This window comes from Antedon mediterranea, chromosome 10 (genome assembly GCF_964355755.1).
Source record: "Antedon mediterranea chromosome 10, ecAntMedi1.1, whole genome shotgun sequence".
NCBI lineage: Eukaryota > Metazoa > Echinodermata > Crinoidea > Comatulida > Antedonidae > Antedon > Antedon mediterranea.
Window position 1 is genome coordinate 3569168 of NC_092679.1, and position 23369 is coordinate 3592536.

General features: G+C 34.2%; 1 protein-coding gene across 1 annotated transcript in view; it reads left to right on the top strand.

The window, feature by feature from the left end:
* Positions 1–23369, top strand: part of LOC140061204 (poly [ADP-ribose] polymerase tankyrase-like) — a 32677-nt gene that overhangs the window by 6177 nt on the left and 3131 nt on the right. The window contains exons 8-45 of the mRNA XM_072107715.1: positions 189–273; positions 1321–1440; positions 1823–1942; positions 2248–2328; positions 2888–3051; positions 3390–3499; positions 4099–4184; positions 4439–4595; positions 5498–5706; positions 6139–6363; positions 6890–6931; positions 7514–7807; positions 8150–8323; positions 8884–9013; positions 9476–9657; positions 10026–10108; positions 10446–10558; positions 10728–10959; positions 11329–11488; positions 11684–11760; positions 11971–12235; positions 12665–12823; positions 13088–13205; positions 13437–13554; positions 13958–14222; positions 14352–14499; positions 16376–16633; positions 17352–17611; positions 17819–18000; positions 18265–18370; positions 18692–18861; positions 19011–19158; positions 19536–19739; positions 19914–20091; positions 20705–20812; positions 21124–21323; positions 21866–21955; positions 22751–22886. Of these exons, the coding sequence (XP_071963816.1) occupies positions 189–273; positions 1321–1440; positions 1823–1942; positions 2248–2328; positions 2888–3051; positions 3390–3499; positions 4099–4184; positions 4439–4595; positions 5498–5706; positions 6139–6363; positions 6890–6931; positions 7514–7807; positions 8150–8323; positions 8884–9013; positions 9476–9657; positions 10026–10108; positions 10446–10558; positions 10728–10959; positions 11329–11488; positions 11684–11760; positions 11971–12235; positions 12665–12823; positions 13088–13205; positions 13437–13554; positions 13958–14222; positions 14352–14499; positions 16376–16633; positions 17352–17611; positions 17819–18000; positions 18265–18370; positions 18692–18861; positions 19011–19158; positions 19536–19739; positions 19914–20091; positions 20705–20812; positions 21124–21323; positions 21866–21955; positions 22751–22886 (5957 nt within the window). The remainder of the gene's footprint in view (positions 1–188; positions 274–1320; positions 1441–1822; positions 1943–2247; positions 2329–2887; positions 3052–3389; positions 3500–4098; positions 4185–4438; positions 4596–5497; positions 5707–6138; positions 6364–6889; positions 6932–7513; positions 7808–8149; positions 8324–8883; positions 9014–9475; positions 9658–10025; positions 10109–10445; positions 10559–10727; positions 10960–11328; positions 11489–11683; positions 11761–11970; positions 12236–12664; positions 12824–13087; positions 13206–13436; positions 13555–13957; positions 14223–14351; positions 14500–16375; positions 16634–17351; positions 17612–17818; positions 18001–18264; positions 18371–18691; positions 18862–19010; positions 19159–19535; positions 19740–19913; positions 20092–20704; positions 20813–21123; positions 21324–21865; positions 21956–22750; positions 22887–23369) is intronic.

Below are 23369 nucleotides of genomic sequence, written 5' to 3' on the forward strand. Positions count from 1 at the left end.
CTGTTTTATGGCTATCACCAGGAACTATGATAAACACATTAAAAATGTCGCTCTAAAACGAAAAATCAGTTTTACGGGTAATTTTTAGACGATAGTTGTATTTTTTATATTTTTAAAATTTTACTGTGACAATTTTCGAAATAATATTTATTTTTATAAAAAAAACTTAATACTTTTTTATGATGTAGGTATGACTTTAATACATTTGGACATGCTACAAGATCAATCTCAATGAGCAGAGGAAGTAAAGAAGGAAATAATGCCTTCACAAAGGTTAGTTAATACCATATCCAAACTTTGCCTTCTCTATTTTGTTAGGGCTAATTCTTCTCCCTATGTCCCTCTGTATTTGTCAGATGTAATTTTAAAACATAATTTGATTTAATGTGCACGTTTTTAGATGCGAGTAGTTTAAAAAACCTATTTCTTTTCAAATTCACTTGTTTGATTTTTGCGTTTTTTTGCGCTATTCTATTGTTAGTCAACTGAAGCTATTGTTAGTTGAAAGGCTGGTTACATAACCATTACACCACATACTCGCATATACATGGTTGTAGTGAAATTAGCCTCAATCACAAACAGCATTAAGACACACACAAATATATATATATATATATTATTTTTTTTTTTACCGGAGAAACCTTATGTAGGAAAATTTTACAGTAGGCGGAGGTATGCACTCTCGGAGTGGCTTTCTAGTTTGTCAATATCTTTAAGAGGTTTTTTTCTATTTATATAGACAAGAAAAATACATTGGCAGCCAAAATCTGAACTGCTGCATGTTTTTTTACAATAAACATACAATAAAATTACAACATTCAAATATAAAAATCCGTTTTCTTTTACCATTCATCATTAGCGATCATAACATTAATGCTTTCACAAAGGTTAGTTAATACCATATCCAAACTTTGCCTTCTCTATTTTGTTAGGGCTAAATCTTTGCCTTATCCGTCTGTATTTGTCAGACTCTCTTGCCCTATCTCATTTGTCAATATATTTTAGGATATTTTTTCTGTGTGTGTTTGTCCATGTTATTGCACAGTATACAGTAATTTGTATCTTGGTATCTTTATTTCATAGTTCATTTTGTTTGAACTATGAACTATGAAATAAAGATACCATAATACAAATAAGTGTATAGACAAGAAAAAATCAGTTTTCTTTTAACATTCATAAATTAGAAATCCTAATCTTGTCATCTCTGTATTTCCTAAACTATCCTCTTTTAGTATGCATCCATGTTGTGGATCCAAGCCTTCAAAGGTTTTTAAAATGGAGTTTTAATATCAGAAAAAGTAATCAATGTTTTTATTGCAGGAAAAACATCAAGTACAAGAATCCTTTGTATTGGGTAGAAAATACACTGAACTAGCCCTGAAATGTGGGGCTAGCAAAGCCACAGTGGACATCTTATGTGCTGTTTTCCCTGACTGCCAGGTTAGTAGTACACAAGATTCTAGTAATTTTTGAGTCTTTTGTAAAAGTATATGATGCAACACTAGGATTCAAACAGTTGTTTAAATTTGTTTATATTTCATATGCATCCAACAGCGAGTAACTCGCCAATTGTACAGGATGGATAAACTATTTAATAATTTATCGTGCTAATAAAGTCTCATTTGAGGCTTAGGGAGTGGAGTTGAAAGATTTGTGAGTGACACTAGGTCCGGATTGAACCCCGGACCTTAAGATTGGAAGACAAACACATTAACCACCAAGCTACAGCTCCACTACTTTTTGTTGTAAAGAAGCAGTTAAATGTGATTTATGCTGTATTCACAAATAATTTCAACAGTATTTTACTGTTTATTCTCTTTAGTCCGACTTCAACATGTACATAACAAAAGGTGTTCGTGAAGGGAATCGTAAAGTACCAGCTTACTTCATTCAGCAATCTGTAAAAGCTGGCGGCTGTGGATTTAACTTTCTACACCATGAGGTAACTCAGGGATTTTGTTGATAATGATTAAAAGTCAGTTTGTCAAAGTAGATAATTATTTGGTGACATTAAAATGGCATATCCAACAGAAAAATGTGTAAGAATTATATTTTCAGGGGGACAATACATCTTTAATATTAACATATATAAGTTTTAAAACATGCCAGCAATCTCTTAGAAATAGATGGTCAGTGATTTTTAAAAAAACTGTGCAACAGTCAATTCACAATTTGGTTTCATTTATTTCGGCTATTTTTACATAGTATATTGATAAGACCAGAATATAAATACTTATTTCTTTTCAGGTTTTGACTGCCTCTCATCCAGATGAACTAACTAAGTTTAAAGCCGTGTCCGTAAAGAAAAAGCCCTACGACAATGACTGTGTAAGATATTAATTTACAAATATTTTAGACTACTACCCACTAACTCCAGAGATGGACTAATTTCTATTCATGTATTATACATATTTTGTATTGTAGAGGCCCTGATGAGACAAGCTTTGCTTCTAGTGCGGGCCCAAGTTATTATTGTTATAACTGAATAAATGTGTATGAATGAATGAATGTATTTTTGTCTAGTTAATAGTTCCCTTTCAATGATTTTAGCACATGAAGTAAAAGTGTTAATTGATTAATTACTTTAATTGAATAAAAGCCTAAAGCCCATTAATGCACATTAGCTGAAGCGGTAGGGGATTGTTTCCCTGTTTACTGATTATAGTAAGTGTTTATGTGGAGCACAAATCTCTGTCTACACTATCAAACTAGTTTGACCAAAAAAAAAACGGTGATGTGCCCAAATATGGTAGTGATATTCCCAAATATGGTAGTGATATGACATCATCATGTCCATATATGGGCACATAACTTTTTTTTTTGTTACATGAAGTTTGATAGTGTAGACAAGCCTTAATTAAATTTTTCATTAACATTTATTTTCTAGGCTACTCCGCTACACTTTGCTGCTGTTAATCCAAACCCCAAAATCCTAGCAAAACTGCTGGATAGCTTACCCGAGTACAGCCTGCCAGACAAAACAAATAGGAAGCCTATTCATTATGCAGCAGCCTGTGAGGGCTCTGGTCCACTTGAGCTCCTACTCAACAAGTAAGTATGCCATTTTGGTTTTATATATTTAGGCAAATTGCCAAGGATAATCATAAGCGAATTCATTCACTCTCATTCTTAAATGTGGCAATCCCATTAACAAGACAAACATATACACAAGATGCTCTACATTAACAAAGTCTTATTACAAGTGTTTGGGAGTGGAGTTGTAATTTTTCTTTATGATATGACAGGACTTGAACCAGGAACCTTGGGTTGGTAGCCAAGTATCATGACCACCAATCCACTCCATGTCCTAGCCATGTGTTGTCGTACATGTGTTTTCTTGGAGCTTGTGTTTTTTATGACATAAATTTATATCTGTTAATTTTCACTAGATCAGCTAACCCGGAAGAAACTGACAATCAAGGCACAACACCTTTGATGATTGCAGCACAGACAGGCCGCACGCAAAATATTGAAATTTTAATGCGCAAAATTAAAGCAAGTATGTCAATAAACTTTTTCTATTTCAAATATTTTCCAATATAATACAAATGACTAAAGTTCTGTCTACACTATCAAACTAGTTGTGTGATGTGCCCAAATTTGGTTGTGATATACCCAAATATAGTAGTGATATGACATCATCATGTCCATATATGGGCACATCACAGTTTTTGGTCACATGAAGTTTGATAGTGTAGACAAGGCTATATAAATAATAACTGATTAACTATTATACAAATAATGAATGTTTATGAGTGCAATGGTACAAATAATGGCACGAGGTGAATGATGAAAGGTTATATCAACGAGGCAAAGCCGAGTTGATATAACCTTTCATCATTCACCAAGTGCCATTATTTGTACCATTACACGAATACAAAACATTCATTATTTGTTTTATATAACATATAGACGTTTTTTTTTCGTACACAAAAATGTTTCAAAAAGTACTATTTAACGATCGTTGAATAGTGCGTACTATTGCACGCCATGTGACCCACATTCGTCCAATCAAATGACAGGAATTTATATAGGTGTTATATAATATTATCTATTGTATATGTGTATGATTTTAGTTATAAACGTTATATTTTACAGACAATCCTGGTGAGAAATCTGGCCTACACAGGAGAGGTCCAGCAGGCAAGACACCTTTACACTTTGCAGCACAGAATGGCCATACTGTGAGTTCAATTAAAATTTAATATATTATTGTTCATATAATCCCATGTTTGAGTACAATATCATCCCCTAATTTAGGCTAAATTTGGACACTTTGGTAAATACCCTTGATTCCAGCTCTGGGCCATTGATTTTAAATACAATCAATCCGATTATAATCCCACCCCAAAATTTTTTGCAAAATGATATAGCCCAAGCCCATTTGGAATGTTACTCCATACCAAGTTCCTAATTGTATATTTCATATTTTTGATAGGATGCTGTAAAAGCATTAATCAAGCATGGTGCGGACATTGAGGCTATTCTTAATGCAGGAAACAACAAAGAAACAGTGTTAATGCAGGCTTGTAAATTTGGCCACTTTGGCACAGTGAAAGCACTGGTAGAGTTAAATGCCATCATTGAGAAGAAAGGTAAAAATTATTTAATTTTTTATTATTATCTAAAATATAAATCATTCAATTTTAGTATTATTATTCAAAATATTGATATCCAATAACATTCAGAAATATTAAGATACTGTTATTCAATTTATTTACAAAACCATTTTTTGGATCCCTAAAATTGAAGAAGAAGCACCATTTTAGTACTTCGACCAACCTCACTTTTTTCAAATTATTCAAATTGCCTTCAGAAATGGAGATTAGAATCACATTGAAAAAAAAGATACAAAATAATATGGAAACAATACAATACAATTCAATTCAATTTCTTTATTGCTGCAAATGCCATCAAGGGCTAATATCCACTTAAACATGAGTGAGTGAGTGGCCGAGCGGTTAAGACAGTGGAACCGCAATTACGTAGCCATAACATCGGCATGGGTTCGAGGCTTACTCACTCCATGGTTCTGGTGGTAGAACGAGTCTTCTCGGATAAGGACTATAAACCTAGCTCGTGTGCACTTTAAAGAACCTAGTACATCTTTCGAGACGAGTAGGGGGTTACCCCGGTGTATTAGTACATCACAGCCACTGATCACCAACTGGGCCCTCTGGGAGACCAGTCTTTGACTGAAGAGGTTACCCAGTATAAATATATATTTCAATTCAATTCAATTCAACATACTACATCATACAAACATAATTATACATATTTACATTTAAAATTTAAACACATAAAAATTCTTAGAAAGTCCTCAGTAAATGTTTAAAATAGTTACTATGAATGTTATTTTTAAGTGTAAGGTCTCTTTTTTTAGTACAGTTGTAACAGTGTTACAGATACCATGGGAATACAACTAGCTTTCAATACTTTAGTTTCTTGTTCACACCTTTATAATATTAAAGTAAAGGGGTCTCTGTAATTTTTTTAGATAAACTGCAGAAAACAGCACTTATGCATGCTGTTATAAACGGTCATTACAAGATTGTGTGTTTCTTGTTGAGGAAGGGAGCTTCACCAAACTCAAAGGATTCATCAGGCAACACTCTAGTACATTACGCTGCGGCCTATGGTTGGTGGTATTGTTTACGTGTTCTATTAAAAGCTGGTGGAAGCGCCAACACACCAAATGATTGGAAGGTTAGTTAGTTTTTTATTTACATTTGTGTATATTGTTTGTTGTTATTTATTTATACTGGGCGACCTTTTCAGTCTGATCTCCCAGAGGGTCCAGTAATAGATCAGTGGCTGTGATGTACTAGTACACCGAGGTAACCCCTACTTGTCTCAAAAGATGTACTAGGTTCTTTAAAGTGCACATTAGCTAGATGTGTACGCTTGACCTATGGTTTATAGTCCTTGTCCAAGAATACTCAGTCTACCACCAGAACCATTGAGCGAGTGAGCCTCAAACCCTTGCCGATGTTATGGCTATGTAATTTATAGTGCCACTTTCTTAACCGCTCAGCCAATCACTCACCTAAATAGCTTCATAGGCATTATATATTAATTATGTATAGAGATTGTCCTAATAACAAGAAATTACTTAATCTTTTAATAATTCTATTACAGATACCTCCACTTGGTATAGCAATTATGACTGGCAACCGAGGCTGTGCCGATCTTCTCCTTGAACAAGATGAGGTAGACATCAACTTCAAAGACGATAACGGATATACGCTGGTCACATACTTGGTCACGGCGCCACTCAGCAGTAACGTAATGGAAGATTTGAAGCACCTTGTTGAAGACTTGAAGGCTAGAGTTGATCAGACTGATGTCAAAGGTTGGACAGCTGTGAGTAGAATTGAACTTGACTTCTATACTCCCTACAGTGTTATCCTTAGATAATAGTGAAAAGCTTACTAGCATATTTACTGTTACATAGACACCAAGATCATGTATCGACCTTATTTAGATCTGATTATATGCACATTTTATATAAAATTGGCAGTCATTTTGAAAAATGTCCACTATTTCAATACATACAAGGCAAAGAATTAAGTGTCAATAGAGTGATCAGAAGGGATTAATTAGGATATCTGGCTATGTTGACAGCTTCTAACATTTTACTCCCCTTACTCAATTTCTTCCCTAGACTAGGAGGCACTTTTAAATTCACGGCAACACTTTGTGATATATATTTTTAACCGTGCTCCTCTTCTCAGTCAATATTTGTGTATACTACTACTAAAAAAACATACAAGACTTCATATGTAACTAAATACAATTTTTTAAAGCATGGGGTAACGCATTTCTTATTAAAATGCCTATTATCATTGTCACCATTTGTTGACATATATTTCTCTATATTTCACTGCAGCTTCATCACCTTACAGAACATGATGTTGTATCTCCTCCTCATGTAAGTCTACTTTTATTTTACCATTTAAATATTATGTGTATGAATTTATTGTGTATTCTGATACATAATTGAACTTTGACCTTACATTCCAACATGCATTATGGAAGACCCATTATACCTATATTAGGAGATGATTCTAAACTTATTTGATTTTGTTAGATATGGTGAAAAAACTGAGTTACTCATCTAAACAAAATTCAGATTGTTTTTTTGTTTTGTTTTATATTGATATTGGGTGACCTCTTCAGTCAAAGACTGGTCTCCCAGAGGGCCCAGTTGGTGATCAGTGGCTGTGATGTACTAATACACGGGGGGTAACCCCCTACTCGTCTCTAAAGATGTACTAGGTTCTTTAAAGTGCACACGAGCTAGTTGTGTACACTGGACCTACGGTTTATAGTCCTTATCCGAGAAGACTCGTTCTACCACCAGAACCATGGAGTGATCCTCGAACCCCTGCCGATGTTATGGCTACGTAATTACGGTTCCACTGTCTTAACCGCTCGGCCACTCAACTCACATTTACTCACGTTTACATTTTCTGTTACTAATCTTCGTTCTTTACCATCTCTTGTGTTAAAGGGTCATCTCTATAGAACCCCTGTGCAGACCAGACAAGCAATCAGTTTGAAACTGGCAGAAATGCTGTTGAAATATGGATGCCCTCTATCGGCGAAAACAGACGATGGCAAAACAGCGGTTAATCTAGCGATAGAGCAGGAAAAGTGTAACATAGAGTTGATCCAGCTCCTGGTCAAGAAAGGATGCACTATCTCGCTAAGCACTAACAAAGAAAAAGAAACAATTCTTCATACGATGGTAGATAAATGTAAACAAAATGACGTATCAAGTTTGATTCAGATTCTAGGCGATCGGGTAAGAAACAACTAATAATGAACGTGCATATATATATATGCATACACAGCAGTACAGTTGTTTATGATGCTCCAGTCCCCGGGATATTAGATTGGTTACCCTTAAGCTCTGTCTACTCTATCAAACTAGTTTGAGATGTGCCCAAATATGGTAGTGATATGACGTCATCTTGGCCTGGGCACATCACATTTTTTGTCACATAGAGTTTGATAGTGTAGACAGAGCTTTAGAATAAAGATGTATTTTAAGAGCTTCCTTGAAGGATATAAGAAGACTTGAACTTTAACCTTATATCCCAACATGCATTATTCCAGACCTATCATGTAATATATTTTTTTCCAGTTGCAAACAAATTCTGAAGATGCAACAGACGGTGACGGCAGCGAGGACAAAGTAGATGGCGTTGGTGGTGGTATGAGTATACAGTCCATTGCCAAGCAAGTAGACAAAAACGGACTTACCCCTCTCACCAAATGCGTGTATGATTATTACCAGTTCCGAAATTCACGAATGGAGGTATATATTAAATTATTTTCAGTATATCACTGGACAGTTTAAAATTTGTTCTTTGTCTTATGGTGTATATATTTATATCTCCTTTCCATTCCGACTTTTAACTCTAAAACGTATGGCCTAAGCACCTTTACTTCTGCTGCCTCTCGCTTATGGAATGAACTACCCACCTCTATTAGATCATGTTCTTTTACTATCGCCTTTAAATCTGCCTTGAAAACTCATCTTTTTCTTTCATATTGAGCTCTCTCATACACCGCGCCTTTGATCACTTACTGCTGGAATTGGCGCATTAAAAATTTGTATTATTATTATTCTATACATATTTATTGTGTTTTTTTTTTCATAAATTTTTAAATATTATTGCATACAGTATACAGTAATATATACAGTAGGTTTAGATATCATACAGCATTGATTTTAAATAACGTAATACCTCAATACAAGAATGCTGGAACGTTTGCGATATTAATATTGTTAAACTATAAAACTACTTGACATATATTTTCAATATTTAAGTGTTTATTCCTGCATTTCACTGGTTTTTTCCTGTTTTGTTGAAGGATGAAACAATAAAATCTTTTTCAAACATGGTTAAGGCGCTAGTCGACATTGGCAGCTCAGATGTGAACCAGGCTATACAGCCTCAGGATGTAGTTGATGGGAGAGATGAAACCGATGAACCACTCAAATGTAAGATAAATCTCTCTATTTTTACCATAATTGCAGCATCAGGCCTAGAACAGGCTGTGCAGAGAAAACAATACATCAAAAACTAATTTTACCAAACCAAAGCCAAATAACAGCCAACTGGTTTTCCAGAAAGTCTGGTATTCAGAATGTATTTTTTTTGGATTTTGGACCTCAAAGAAAGTTTGGTTTTTGGAGAGTTGACTGTAAAAAGGTCCCATATTCAATTCAATTCTAAACATAGGGTAATGAGCTATTAGGAGCTCATTTTACTAAGCCTCGGCATTATGTGGCAGGGTGGCCAGTTCCTTTCCACACTGCATTATCCTCCCTAGTATTTTCAACCAGGTACTCATTTACAGCTGAGTACACTGGGAGTTGTCTGGAATTGAACCCAGGTGTCTCTGTATGTCCTAACCAACTCATACTTGACTACCAAACATTATATGTATCAACATTTTGCAGATAAACAGTCGCCAATTCAGATGTTAGCTGCTTGTAATGAAAGATCTAACAAAGATGGCGGACAAACATTGATCAACCTGCTGCTGAGTTTTAAACCCGGATTAGATCGCAAAGACGGCAAAGGCAGAACACCATTGATCATTGCCATACTCAATGATAATGTAGAAGCAGCCAAGTTGCTTGTAAGAAGTCACCAATGTGTTTTTTAAGCTCTGTCCACACTAGTTTGACAACAAAAAGTGTGATGTGCCCAAAAAGTGATATGCCCAAATATGGTAGTGATATCATGTCCATGTATAGGCACATCACATTTTTTTGTCCCATAAAGTTTGATAGTGTAGACAGAGCATAAGAAAGATCACACAATAAATGTTTTGATATTTTAAGAGGTAAACTAAAAAGAAAAGTTAGTTTGTCTCTAATCAATAAAACACAAATCTGAAGATACATCCAAACATACTATATCTTGGAATTTAACAGATAAGACAGAAAAAGAAAGATGCAACATTATTATTTTACTTATTGGTTTACTTTCTGTATTAATTTATAGATTAAACATGGAGCCAATATAAAAATTGCATCGGATGATTTGGAAGATGATGGAAAAGCCACTCCACTCGTATTGGCTGCAAGGTAGGCCAATAAATCATTCTTTTCTATATGCCCTTTGACCTATTATCTATGCCTCTTTGACCCTCTATTTATGCCCTTTGACCCCTTATCTCGGGTCAGCAGAAACTGACTGATCTGTGACAATTTGACCATGTGTCTATGTTCCTTTGACCATCTCTCATTACCACTTTGACCCTCTATCTATGCCTGTTGATCACTTATCTCTGCCCCTTTGACTTTATATCTATGGTCAGCAGAAACTGACTGATCTGTGACAATTAGGCCATCTGTCTCGATGGTTCTTTCACCATCTGTCTATGCCTCTCTATGACTATAATTCTTTTCACCCCATCCACAGATGCAACCAGCTAGACCTTATGCATACTTTGTTGTCTAAGGGTGCATCAGTCACAGATATCGATGAGAAAAATAAAAAGACTGCTCTTCATTACGTTGCAAGCTCCTCAAAAAGTAAGTACATAGACTTGTCAAGCAAATTTGTGAGATGCGACGCTGAAAATTAACCCATTAAAATAATATTTGAAAATGTTATTTTTTTTAAGCTGCCACTAAGCATAAAAGGTGCGACGCTGAAAATTTACACATTAAAATAATATTTAATTAATGTTATTCTTTTAAGCTGCAAGTGAAGTAGTTTCAATTGTTAAAGCACTTCTGAAGAAGAAAGCGCAAATAAACGCAATGGACGAACACAAACGAACACCCCTCCATCTTGCCGTGAATGCTAACGAAGGAGGGACGAATGCAACGGCGGAGGTAGTTGAGATTTTGTTGGAGAACAACGCCAATGTTTTTGCTAAGGATGCCGATGATTGTTTACCTCTTCACTATGCATTCTCAAAGATAAACAAGTAAGTCTAGTGAGATTAAATATCTTGTATTCTATCCTTAATAGAATTATGTAAATAATCAATTAATAAAAATAAACTTTATTTCTCTTATCTCAATAACAGTAACCAATACAGTTTTATGTAGAATAAATTAATAGGGGTGAAATCCCAGAAAGCAAATGCTTGTGAAATCTGAGAAACTTAATGTGCTTAGGTGCTTTACAAAATTCATTCATATTAAGGTAATGGTAATGTATAGTTTTGTATATATTCAGTGTGCTCAAAGTTAAAGCATGTTTTTCTATGTTTAGTCCCAAAATCAGCAATATTTAAATAATTGATGTGTCTCAGTGCATGTTTGTTTAAATCTAATTGTAAATTATTTTATAGACTGAGTGATCATTCTCAAATGGACCCAATAGAAATGGCTACAACGATCATTGAAAGTATGAAACGAAGTCAAATTAACAGTCAAAATATTCGAGGACAAACGCCACTTCACCTCGCTGCTTACCGCGGCGCTTCTATATCGGCGATGTACATTGTTGAGGTAATTTATAATAATAAGGAAATCTTATATTGCGTCTGTTTCCATCACAAATTGGATGCTCAAAGCCGAGCTGATGATAAAGATGTTAAGCTTTTTTTTAATGTAACCTATTGCTGAGAGAATACTTTAAAGAAATGAACAGTTTTTCCTAGACAAAGTAATTTTACGAATGATTGTTAAAATGTTTCTTTTCAGAGGATACAAAATTATGAAGTCCGAGATAAGTTTGGGAACACACCACTGGCTACAGCAATGATTGGAGGATACGATAGGTAATATAATCTCTTTTTTTTTGATAGTTTCCAATTCAGGACCCTTTTCAATTTAAAGTTATTTTCTGTAGACTAAACAAACATATTAGTTTTTCCTTAGTTTTAAGAGATTCTTATTAGACACAAACAAAAGCCTACTATCACTCCAGTCCCAAAATGATATAGAATAAAATGTATCTAGGTCAAATTTTTACATTTTAAAATTTTTAGCATGTGTATTATGCTCATACAAAAGGGAGCAAATATCAACATTGATGTCACAGAAGTTACTGACGAAATGCTAATCCCCCCAAAGAAAGACAAAGCTGAGAAAACCAAGAAGTACTGGCAGTGGAAACCTACCAAGACACCTCCAGACACGCCCACTACAATGCCATTCTTCAGGAGTGCCCTTGAGAAGAACTGGCAAGGTGTGTGCTATCTTGTCATGGATAGGTTGGATAAGTTTATGATGTCATATACCCAGGCTGTACAGGTAGGTTTAAGATTGTACAATTAGTGGCACTGTGGCTTGGTGGTTTACATGTTTGCTTACCAATCCCAGGGTCCTTGGTTCTAATACTGTCACAGTTCTAGCACATACATAAAGCTCTGTCTACGCTATCACATTTTATGTGACAAAAAATGTGATGTGCCTATATATGGACATGATGATGTCATACCACTACCATATTTGGGCATATCAAATTTTATGTGCCCATTATAGGACATGACATAGACATGATTTCATATTTGGGCATATCACTGCCATATTTGGGTATAGTTTGATAGTGTAAAAGACTTACAGAGAGTTAAAACCATATACCATATCTATTTTTAACCAATGTAAATAAGTAAAATATATAAATAAATAAAATATATAAATAAATAAAAATCAATAATATTTTACATTTTTATTTTAAAGTGTGCATTTGAGGCTTTCAAGTACCAGATGGCATTGACAATGATTCGTAAACAAAAAGAGTCACAGAGGTTAACAGCCCTTAACAACAAAGGCCAGAACCTACTTCATTTATTATGCTTGAATGCACCGAAAGACGAATCTACAGACTTACAAGTACAGGTATTACCATCATTATTTTCTAGTACTACCGGTACCATAGATGCAAAAAATGGTACACTGCCTTGCTATCTTGTTGCACTATTCCTTTTTTCATGAGACCCCTCAAGATGTATATACCCTTTTGAGGATTTAGAGTGCTATCCCCAATACCATACAAAATAATTGTGGTTTTTGTTCATTTTTATCTGTATTTGTACTTGTATATGGTATGTGTATGGTGTCAAAATAAATCAAACCTTGTTTTGCATTAATATTTTTCGTCAGGTTGCTGATATGCTCGGTAAACGTGGCTTAAATTTCTTTCGCAAAGACTCGTACTCGTGCACAGCCATCACGTACGCTGCAGCTTCACAGAATAACTCATTAATTGACTTCTTCTTTAGTAAGTATGCCTGTATATATAACACCTAATTGAATTCCTGTCATTTGATTGGACGATTGTGGGTCACATTCCATGCAATAATACATACTATTTAATGATCATGTAATAGATTGTTTTGCATCTGCATGCAATCTAATAACATATATGAGAATTAATACATAATTTCTTTTTTTGCCTGTTGTATGTTATATACAATTTTTATTATATTATATTATTATTTTCTTTTGATAGATTCTGATAATGATCAATTTGAGACATCAATCAGTACTCCAGATTCTATTGGTCGATTGCCAATGGCTGCCTTATTCTACAATCCTATATTTGATGACAACACACATAATCTTATCAAGTGAGTTCTTCTTTGAAATAATGCATATTCAAAATTCAAATTCTTTATTCATCCCGCGTGGGGCAATATAAAAAGGACTGAAATAATATTTTTTTTTAAATACATAGTAATAATAAATTTTTAAAAAGCAAATCACAATTCCATATTCATCCTTTTCATAATTCATAATACTATGGACCATGAACAGGAATTAATTTGGACTGTTATTTAACAGTCTAATACTAGTGGCAAAAAAAGAATTTAGTTTTCGTTTTGTCCTACACATAACACTCCGGTACAAGAGACCATGTGGTAGAAGTTTGAACTCATGAAATGGGGCATATTGAAAATCTTATATTCACACCAACAAACAATTAAAAAACATGTATAACCACAAAAAAATAATTTTTTGTTTATTTTACAGATTGTTCTTAAAATGTGGAGGTTCATTAAATATTCGTAGTCCAGTACCGTATGTTGAACCAGCACTTGCCAAGTTCTTGCCTCAACCAAAGAGCCTCAGCGAAGTCTTTCACGGTGCATCCGAGCGTAACATTGATCAGACACCACTCATTCTGTGTATTCGTAATGGTCTCTTCAAAGCTGTTGACTTCCTACTGAAGAATGGTGCTGATCCTAATTACCCAGACAAAGATATGGTCACACCACTGATGCATGCTGTCAAAAAGGTAATAAGAGTTTTTTTCTGTTTTTATATTTTGTGTTTATCTACTAAATTGTTCCTGTTTTTCTCTACTAAAATTATTTTGTTTGCCTCACTGTTAACTTTAACAGAAAAATGAAATTTATTTTGATAGAATGATGTTGACATTGTGAAGTTATTATTGAACCATTCCTATGTGATTAAAAAGAAGGCTGAAATCATCCGAGGCTTTCAACTAAATTATTCTAAATTAAGTTACCTTAACTGGGGAAGAAAGAAAGGAAAGCAGCCTAGGGCGAGAGGTAAACACTGCCTTATTTTCTCTTTTTTTTCAAAGTCTTGTTGTTGATATATGTCCACCTCACTCCTGAGGACGATCAAAGCATATTGATCGAAACGTCGAGAAACTCAACAGTTCTTTTCAGAACTAATATACGTGGTATATCAACAAATATCTTTTTTTCAAATGTAACTTCATAATTGATTCATAATTTCAATCCCAATATTCTTTAAATGTTGTTTATTTAACACTGATGAATTCAGCTTATATTTTCAATTCAATATATCTCAATTAAAACCGGTAAAGTCCCAGCTGACTGGAAAGTAGCCCATGTTGTACCAATACATAAATCAGGCCCTGGTGACAATGTTGTAAACTATCGCCCCATCTCCCTGACGTCAGTGGTCGGGAAAATGCTTGAGCGCTTTATTGGAAAGCACATGGTTTCTCATGCTGATAAACTTGGCCTTTTGCCTTCCACACAACATGGTTTCTGTAACAAAAGATCGTGTGTAACACAGCTTGCCACAATTTACCACCAATGGGCTAAATGTTTAGATGTAAACAAACCGCCAAGAGTTGATGCTGTGTTTTTAGATTGGTCCAAGGCTTTTGACAAGGTTTGTCATTCACTTCTCATTAATAAGCTACAAAAATATGGCTTTGCCGGTAAGCTCATGAGTTGGTTACAATCTTTTCTGATTAACCGTAGCCAAGCAGTGTTATTCAAAGGTTCACTTTCAGATTGGAAAGATGTATTATCGGGGGTACCTCAAGGTTCCGTGTTGGGACCTATTCTTTTTAATTTGTATACATGTGAGCTCCCATCAATAGTTAACTCAAATATTGCATTATATGCAGATGATACTGTGTTGTTCAGAGTAATAAATAATCAAGATGATTGTTTGAAGCTTCAAGACGATCTAACTGCCATAGCCCTATGGGGCAATGATAATTATATGTCTCTAAATAACAGTAAATGTAAGGTTATGTCGATCTCTAGATCGAAAGTAAAACAGTATTTTCATTATGAAATTGATAATAAAGTACTAGAAAGTGTAACAGAATACAAGTATCTTGGTGTTACCTTGTCTTCAGATTTGAAGTGGAATAAACACATCTCTCTGACTACTGGTAAATGCAATAAACTTGTAGGATTTATTAAGAGGTGTGTTAGAACCAATGATCAGACCGTTTTTCCTAAATTATTTAAGTCTATCATTAGGCCTGTAATTGAATACGCTTCACCTGTCTGGTTTCCATTTCTGCAAAGCACCATCAATCAGATTGAATCTGTTCAGAGACGCTTTACACGATCATGCTTCCCACGTTTTTTTCACATGGATTATGACATGCGGCCGTCATACGAACAAAGGTTACGGACTCTAAAATTACCCACGATTTATAATAGACTTAAATTCATCCGTGTTAAATTTGTTGTGAAGTGCCTCTGTACAGATTTCCTAATTGATGGTGCTTTGCTACCTAAACCTGTTGAACGTAGAAGTGAGAAACTTGTTTTCAGACATGAGAAGTCTCGTACTAATGCTTTTTTTTATTCTGTTTTTATTTCATTTCCACGGATGTGGGATGAGATTCCGGTATATATAACAGACATGTTTATTTATAATGATTGCAATTTTTATTCTGTTTTATATAAATTCTATGTTACCGGGTTGTTAAATGTTTATCCTTGTTAATGTTATTTTGCCACCAGCACTATCAGGAGAGTCTTTTATAGCGATATTTTTTGCTTTTTGACAATCCGCCAGGATAGTGTTCTGCGCTTTTTCTCTGCTTGTTGTTGTTCTATGTAATATATGCTTTTTGTATTGTTTTTGTATTATTTTTTCTGGATAATAAATGAATATGAATATGAATATGAATTGTTATCATAGGTTTTCAACAAAACGTATTTAGAAATAATTACAATGATAGTGATGATGAGGATGGAAATTCATCAGAAGAAGAAATGGATGACGATGATGAGGATAATGATAATGAAGATGAGGAGATGGATGTAGATGATGAAGAAGATGAAGAGGGTAAAGATGATGAAGAGGCAGATGAAGATATGGAAAATGGTATCGATGAAGAAAAGAAAGAGAATGGAAAAACAGATGCTAAGAAATCAAAGAAATCAAAGAAGAAGACAGGTAAGAAAATTCATGTTTGCTAGAAACTTGTAAAGGTTGCACTTTATAAAAATTTACTACCAATATTCAATATTATTCTCCTATAGAAAATATTAAAGCATATTACTTTCACATATCACTTTTACTATCACTAACTTACTATTACTTTGTGTTCTCAAATTTACTTTGTATAAAGTACAACATTATGTCAGAATAAGCCAAACATCTAACCAATTTATAGAAAGTTATTACACCTATATTAAATATTATTCTCCTATGCTTTATTAAAGAATATTCCGTATTATAGTGTTCTGAAATGTACTTTGTATAAAGTACAACATTATGTCAGATTAGGGCAAACCAATTTATGACCAATTTATAGAAAGTTATTAATAATTTAGGTATTTGTATAGCGCCAGAATCAACTAAACCGAAGTAAAAATCAAAGGCTCTTATATTGGATGTTAAAAAGATGCGTTTTAAGTTCTTTTTAAAAATAGCAATAGAAGTTGAATGAGTAAAATGACGAGGGAGAGAATTCCAAAGAGAAGCAGCAGAGAACATAAAAGACCTTTGTCCATAAGATTTGGTGTTAATTATTACATATGTATTGAAGAGTATACTTTTTTCTTATCTGTACAATGATTTTTTTTTAGATTATCTTCTTTATTTGATATGGATATATTATGTAATCATGGTTTTTTGAAATAAAGAAATGAAGAATTATTGTATTTTATAGAAGATTTTAAAATGACAAGCAATGTTAACTTGAATGCAACCGATTCAAAAGCGCGTAATGTGATCCATCACGTTGTACACTCAAACGAAGAAGGAACGTACCAGAATGTGCAGATGTTAGAGCTCCTTGTGAGTGTCGGGGCTTCGTTAGACCAGAAAGACGTGAACGGCAAGACGCCTTTGGACTACGCTATGAACGTCAGATCGACTGAAATGACAGCGGCCATTCAAACGTTAAAGAAGGTGGCCGAGAAAAATAGGGTTAGTGATTCCTTAAATTTTCAGCAATCAGCTAATACTAAAAGGTATGATGACATCTATCTATGTATAAGTTTTTATATGCCGCCATACAAAGAACAAAACAATATTAGCATTATTAATTAAAAAGAAAAGTTTTAAGTTGACGTTTAAATAGATGTGCTGATGACATAATTTTTTTTAATTAATCCTTTTGTTTACATTTGTAAGGTCAAGCCTGAGGCTCTGAAGGTCAAATGGTCAGACAACATCCAATGGCAAGGGGAATCTCCGGACTTCCAGGAAGATTCCAAGAAAATGCTGCAAAAGCTGGAAGAAGAAATCCGTGGAGATGACCCAGACGACAAACCGTCTGCCCAAGTTGATGACAACTCTGGATTAACTGAGGGCGGGTGAGTTTTTTTTATGTGATATTGAATGTGATGGAAATGATGATGTCATATCACTTCCATATTTAGGCTTATCACTACCATATTTGAGCACATCAAATAACAGAGGCTGCATCTACAAAAGAAGCTTAGACCAAACCTTCTGTCTGAAGTTGGTAGAAACTAAACAAGAAGACTACACAGGACATTTTTGCAGTTAACTTGTGTAAATTCGAAAAATATTTTCTACTATTTCTTGCTTACAAATTACTTTATGCCTTTTTTTAGAGTGGTACTAATAGATCCTGAACTAAACATTCCATATAATGCTGTTATGACCAAGGTCGAAGTTCGCTATGGTTTACAAGGAATGAATAATTTTTACAAGCTGCAGGTAATAATCATTTTACAATTTTTACTAATTTTCAGTAATAAATTTGTAATCATTTTTTCTCGCTACAAAAGCAGAACTGTTTTGTAATAATTTACTCTATAAATATAGATTATTCCTGATATTTAAATTGTTTAATTTTTAGAATTACAATGGAACCCCTATTGAGGGACATGCATAGTGTCAACTTATTGTGGGTGTCCCCTCAATTGACGTGTCCCATCAATCGATGTGTTCCCTCATTCGATGTGTCCCCTCAATTGAGGTGTCTCAAATAAGGAGAGCTCCACAATAATAAAAATGTGGAATTACCTTTTTATCTAGGTGATTCATCAAAAGGGAAAAGATGTATATGCGTTATTCACACGTTGGGGCATGATTGGACAAAGTGGCCAGTTCCAATGTACACCATTCTCAACAAAGGAAGAAGCAGTCAAAGAGTTCTTGAAAGTATTTAGAAGTAAAACTGGAAATAGTTGGAGTAATGTTAAGAAGTAGGTTCACTGATGCAATAACAATAATAACACTCTTTTTTTTTTTTCTAAAAATCAGTTATTATTTAAAAAAAATATCCTTAAAATAACATTTATAATTTAAACCAAAGCTTGATTATTTATTTTACTCCGTTTTTTTTTTTTTTCAGTTTTGAGAAGCAACCAAAGAAATATCGGTTAGTCAACGCTGATCCCTTGAAATCTAAGAGAGTTTATAAAGGAGAAAAGAATCCATCGTTTAGTAGTAAAATTGTATCAAAGTTACCAAGCCGTGTTATAGATGTAATGAAGAGTCTGGTAAGATTGTCATCATTGTTTTGATCTCTCTGTCATTTTAGTTTACACAGCTTTTTAATAAACCTCTTTAAATTGATGTAACACTCGGTTTCTCTCTTTGTGTTTATTCTATATCTCATTTGTTGATGAAGTTCTGTCTACACTATCAAATTTTATTTGATAAAAAAATGTGATGTGCCCATATATGGTCACGATAATGTCATTATTACTACCATATTTGGGCACAGACGTTTGATAGTTTAGACAGAGCTTTAGAATTTTAAACCATTTGCAATGTTACATGTTCTATGATTTCTACACTCTACAAAAATTGGATCATACTAAGTGTTATGTAGTCTGCTATTTATATTTAAAAACATCAATTTTTTATCAATCAGACAAATCACAAGATGTATGAAGCCTCCATGAGAGGTATTAACATTGACACCTCTTACTTACCAACCTCTATGATCTCGCGCGATGTACTCATGAAAGCCAAGAAAATCCTTACAAAAGTAAGCGAAAACTTAAAAGAATGTAACCGTCTACGAGATGAAAATCTGCTACAGGAAATCGAGAAATTCCAAAGCTTGATGGATGAGGTAGATATATATATATATATTTTATATATTAATATAGGTTGCAGTATGTATTTTTAACCAATTTATTGAGAATTTTTTTATTAAAACATATATCCGATACTATAATGCTTAAGTGAAGTTGAGTTTAGCAGTGTCCTCGCTAAATCTAATTCTATAAATTATTTTTATCTCTAGATTAATGATCTCAGCAATGAATATTACGAACTCATTCCCCACATTGACTTCTCGTACCAAAATATATCACCACTAACGGACGAAAACACGCTCAAAGAAGCTGTTGAACTGATTACCAATCTACTGGACTATGAGGTAGCAAGTAAAGTGATCCTGGGAGCACGCTTCAAACAACAAGGTGTGTACAGATAACATTATATCCTCTGTTAAGCTCTGTTCACTTTTCTGTAAAACAAACAAAAATAAATACATGTTTTAACACTATAGCCAATCCCTAATTATGGATAACTCTATTCAGGGGACACTTTCCTGTGAAACAAACAAGGGGAAATACATGTTTTGACATTACAGCCAACCTCTATTCAGAGGACACTTTCCTGTGAAACAAACCAGGGGAAATACATGTTTTGACATTACAGCCAACCTCTATTCAGGGGACACTTTCCTGTGAAACAAACAAGGGGAAATACATGTTTTGACATTACAGCCAACCTCTATTCAGGGGACACTTTCCTGTGAAACAAACAAGGGGAAATACATGTTTTGACATTACAGCCAACCTCTATTCAGGGGACACTTTCCTGTGAAACAAACAAGGGGAAATACATGTTTTGACATTACAGCCAACCTCTATTCAGGGGACACTTTCCTGTGAAACAAACAAGGGGAAATACATGTTTTGACATTACAGCCAACCTCTATTCAGGGGACACTTTATTGAGTCCTGAAGATGTCCCCTAGGATTTGCAATATTTAGTTTCTGCAGATACAAGTCATGTATTTTTTTACAGAGGTGAACCCACTTGACTACGTATACCGTACACTTGATTGCCAATTGCAACTGTTGAACGAAGAATCCGGAGAAGCACAACGTATTCTAAGATATATACACAATACGCGTAAGTTTTTTTAATCTACTAAAGCTCTGTTTACACTATCAAACTAGTTTTACAAAAAAAGTGTGATGTGCCAAAATATAGCAGTGATATGATGTCGCCATATATGGGCACATCATATTTTTTCGTCACATAAAGTTTGATAGTGTAGATAGAGAGCTTAAAATCAATTGCTCAGGTATAATACTCCAACTCCTTATTTAATTCTCTCAATGCCAAACTGTTCCACATTATCAAATGTGCTGTATCAGCCATTGTCACAAGAAAAAAAAAGTTACTAAAATTCACACTATTTTATATCTACTTTTTAACAGAGGCACATGGGAACGTATCCATAGAGGGCATATTCCGCTTAAATCGTAGCGGTGAGGAAGAACGTTTATACAACAAAGGCGTTAGTAATCATATGTTACTATGGCACGGAACGCAGTCGGCAAATCTTATCAGTATTTTAAAAAAAGGGCTTTTAGTTGCCCCTCCTGAGGCACCATCTACAGGTTATATGTTTGGAAAGGTTTGTATCAATATTTATAAGTTTATAGTAATAAATTAAATGCAGCAGTTTCAACAAGAAGATTCTTTGACATTTTTTGGGTACTAAGTCCAGAATGCTTGTAATTATGTTATGTAGTTCAGCTGTAGCCTATCCTTGGTCCAAGGACCAAAGTTCAATCCTAGACCTAGTGCCAGGTATGACTGTTTCTACTCCACTCCCTAAAGCCTGTTTTCCTGTCGACGTTTTTCAACACTATCGTCGTTGATCGTTAACAGTTCAACGACGATCGTTTGAAAACGATCAAGTTGAAATGATAACGATAGCGAGTACCTTTTCCTGTAAATTGTTAACATTTCAATGTTTACGTAGAGGATCGCCAATTTTTGTTAACGATAGCGTTGAATAACGTCGACAGGAAAACAGGCTTAAAGGGTCTTTCACACCTGTTCTGGAACTGTGCCGGTTTATAACCATGAAATAGTTAATTCATCCCCTGTAATTTGTTACAGTTACATGCTGTTGGGTGCGTATGAACTAATTATAATCTTTTACATTTTCAGGGGATCTACTTTGCAGACACATTTACAAAGAGTTCTGGTTATTGTCACTCCCGTGGTGAGGAGGACAGCAAATGGATGCTTCTCTGCGAGGTTAGCTTCTAAATTCATTTTACTAAATACAGATTTGTTGTAAAATTCTTCTGCGATATTCTTTAGTGTTTACTTCCATCCATACTTGTCGGTAGTCTTGTAGATTTGAGAGCTTGTTGAATGAATAAAGAGATTATTATTAATTATATGATTCAACTGGGGCCACAAATAAAGATAAGTCTGATCTACAACGTGTTGTTATGTATGCATCACGTCTTATTGGAATAGAACGGAGCACTATTGAATTCATTTTCAGGAAGAGAGAAAACACATAGTATATTGCTAGATTCAGGCCATCCCATGCATAATGTATTTGAGATGTTACGTAGCGATAGACGTTACCGGTCCATCACTTCTCATACTAATAGGTTACGCAACAGCTTCTATCCAGCTGCCATTCGGGCACTGAATGCTAGTTGGGAAACCGTACGAGATTGATGTGACATTATAGCATTTAATTGGGTTTTTGTTTGTTATTTATATCTGTATTTTGTTTCTCAGAGCAAACACAATGTCTATGTATATATGTTGTTTTACTGTATATGCAAATGACCATAAAAGGAAATGATGATTTCCACTAATGAATATGAATAATAAATGAATTAACTGAGTCATTACACTAATTAAAGTCCTACTGCCATACTCTGTTAAATTTATAATCAAGTACAACATGTTTTTAATAATAAATGTTAATAAAGGTTTTTTTCCAGAAATTGTTATAATAGTAATCGGTGTTTTCATAATATAGTAATTGTGTTTATTTTATTTACTTAATTGTTTTTATCTTTGTTATAGGTTGCCTTAGGGAAGTCCTGTACTATCTCTAACTATTACGAGTTTGATGAAACTAAACACACGAAAAATAATGACAGTGTTTGTGGTAAAGGAAGGTCATATCCAAATCCCATGGAGACAATTCATCTTCCCCAAGGTAATTTTATTAATATGTAGGCCCTGCAAGGGGTATCTTATCGCAATTCATTTTGCCAATCAAGGAGGGAGATTCATTTTGTTGTTTTATTTACTATTACACAATACATTAATTAATTAATTCCTATACAATCACAGAAACTCTGCTGAGCAAGATTTATGGAAAATAGATTGTGAATGACTTGCATACCATAGTTTTTAATGGGGATGTTTATTTGAGGGAGGCGTTTATGCTGGGGAAGCGTGTAACATGGGTGTAACACCCGGTGTAACATGTATAATCAAATAAATATGCCATAGATTTGAAAAAATACAACACAATATTAAGTGATAACATACATTAACATTTGTATCAAAATGCTTGGTGAATTGTAGATCATGTCAATCAATGAATGCTACACTACAAATAAAATTGTTTTGTAATAACATTTATTGTGTGGTTATTTGAGGAAATAAATAAAGGTCCTGGGGTGGGGGGAATTTA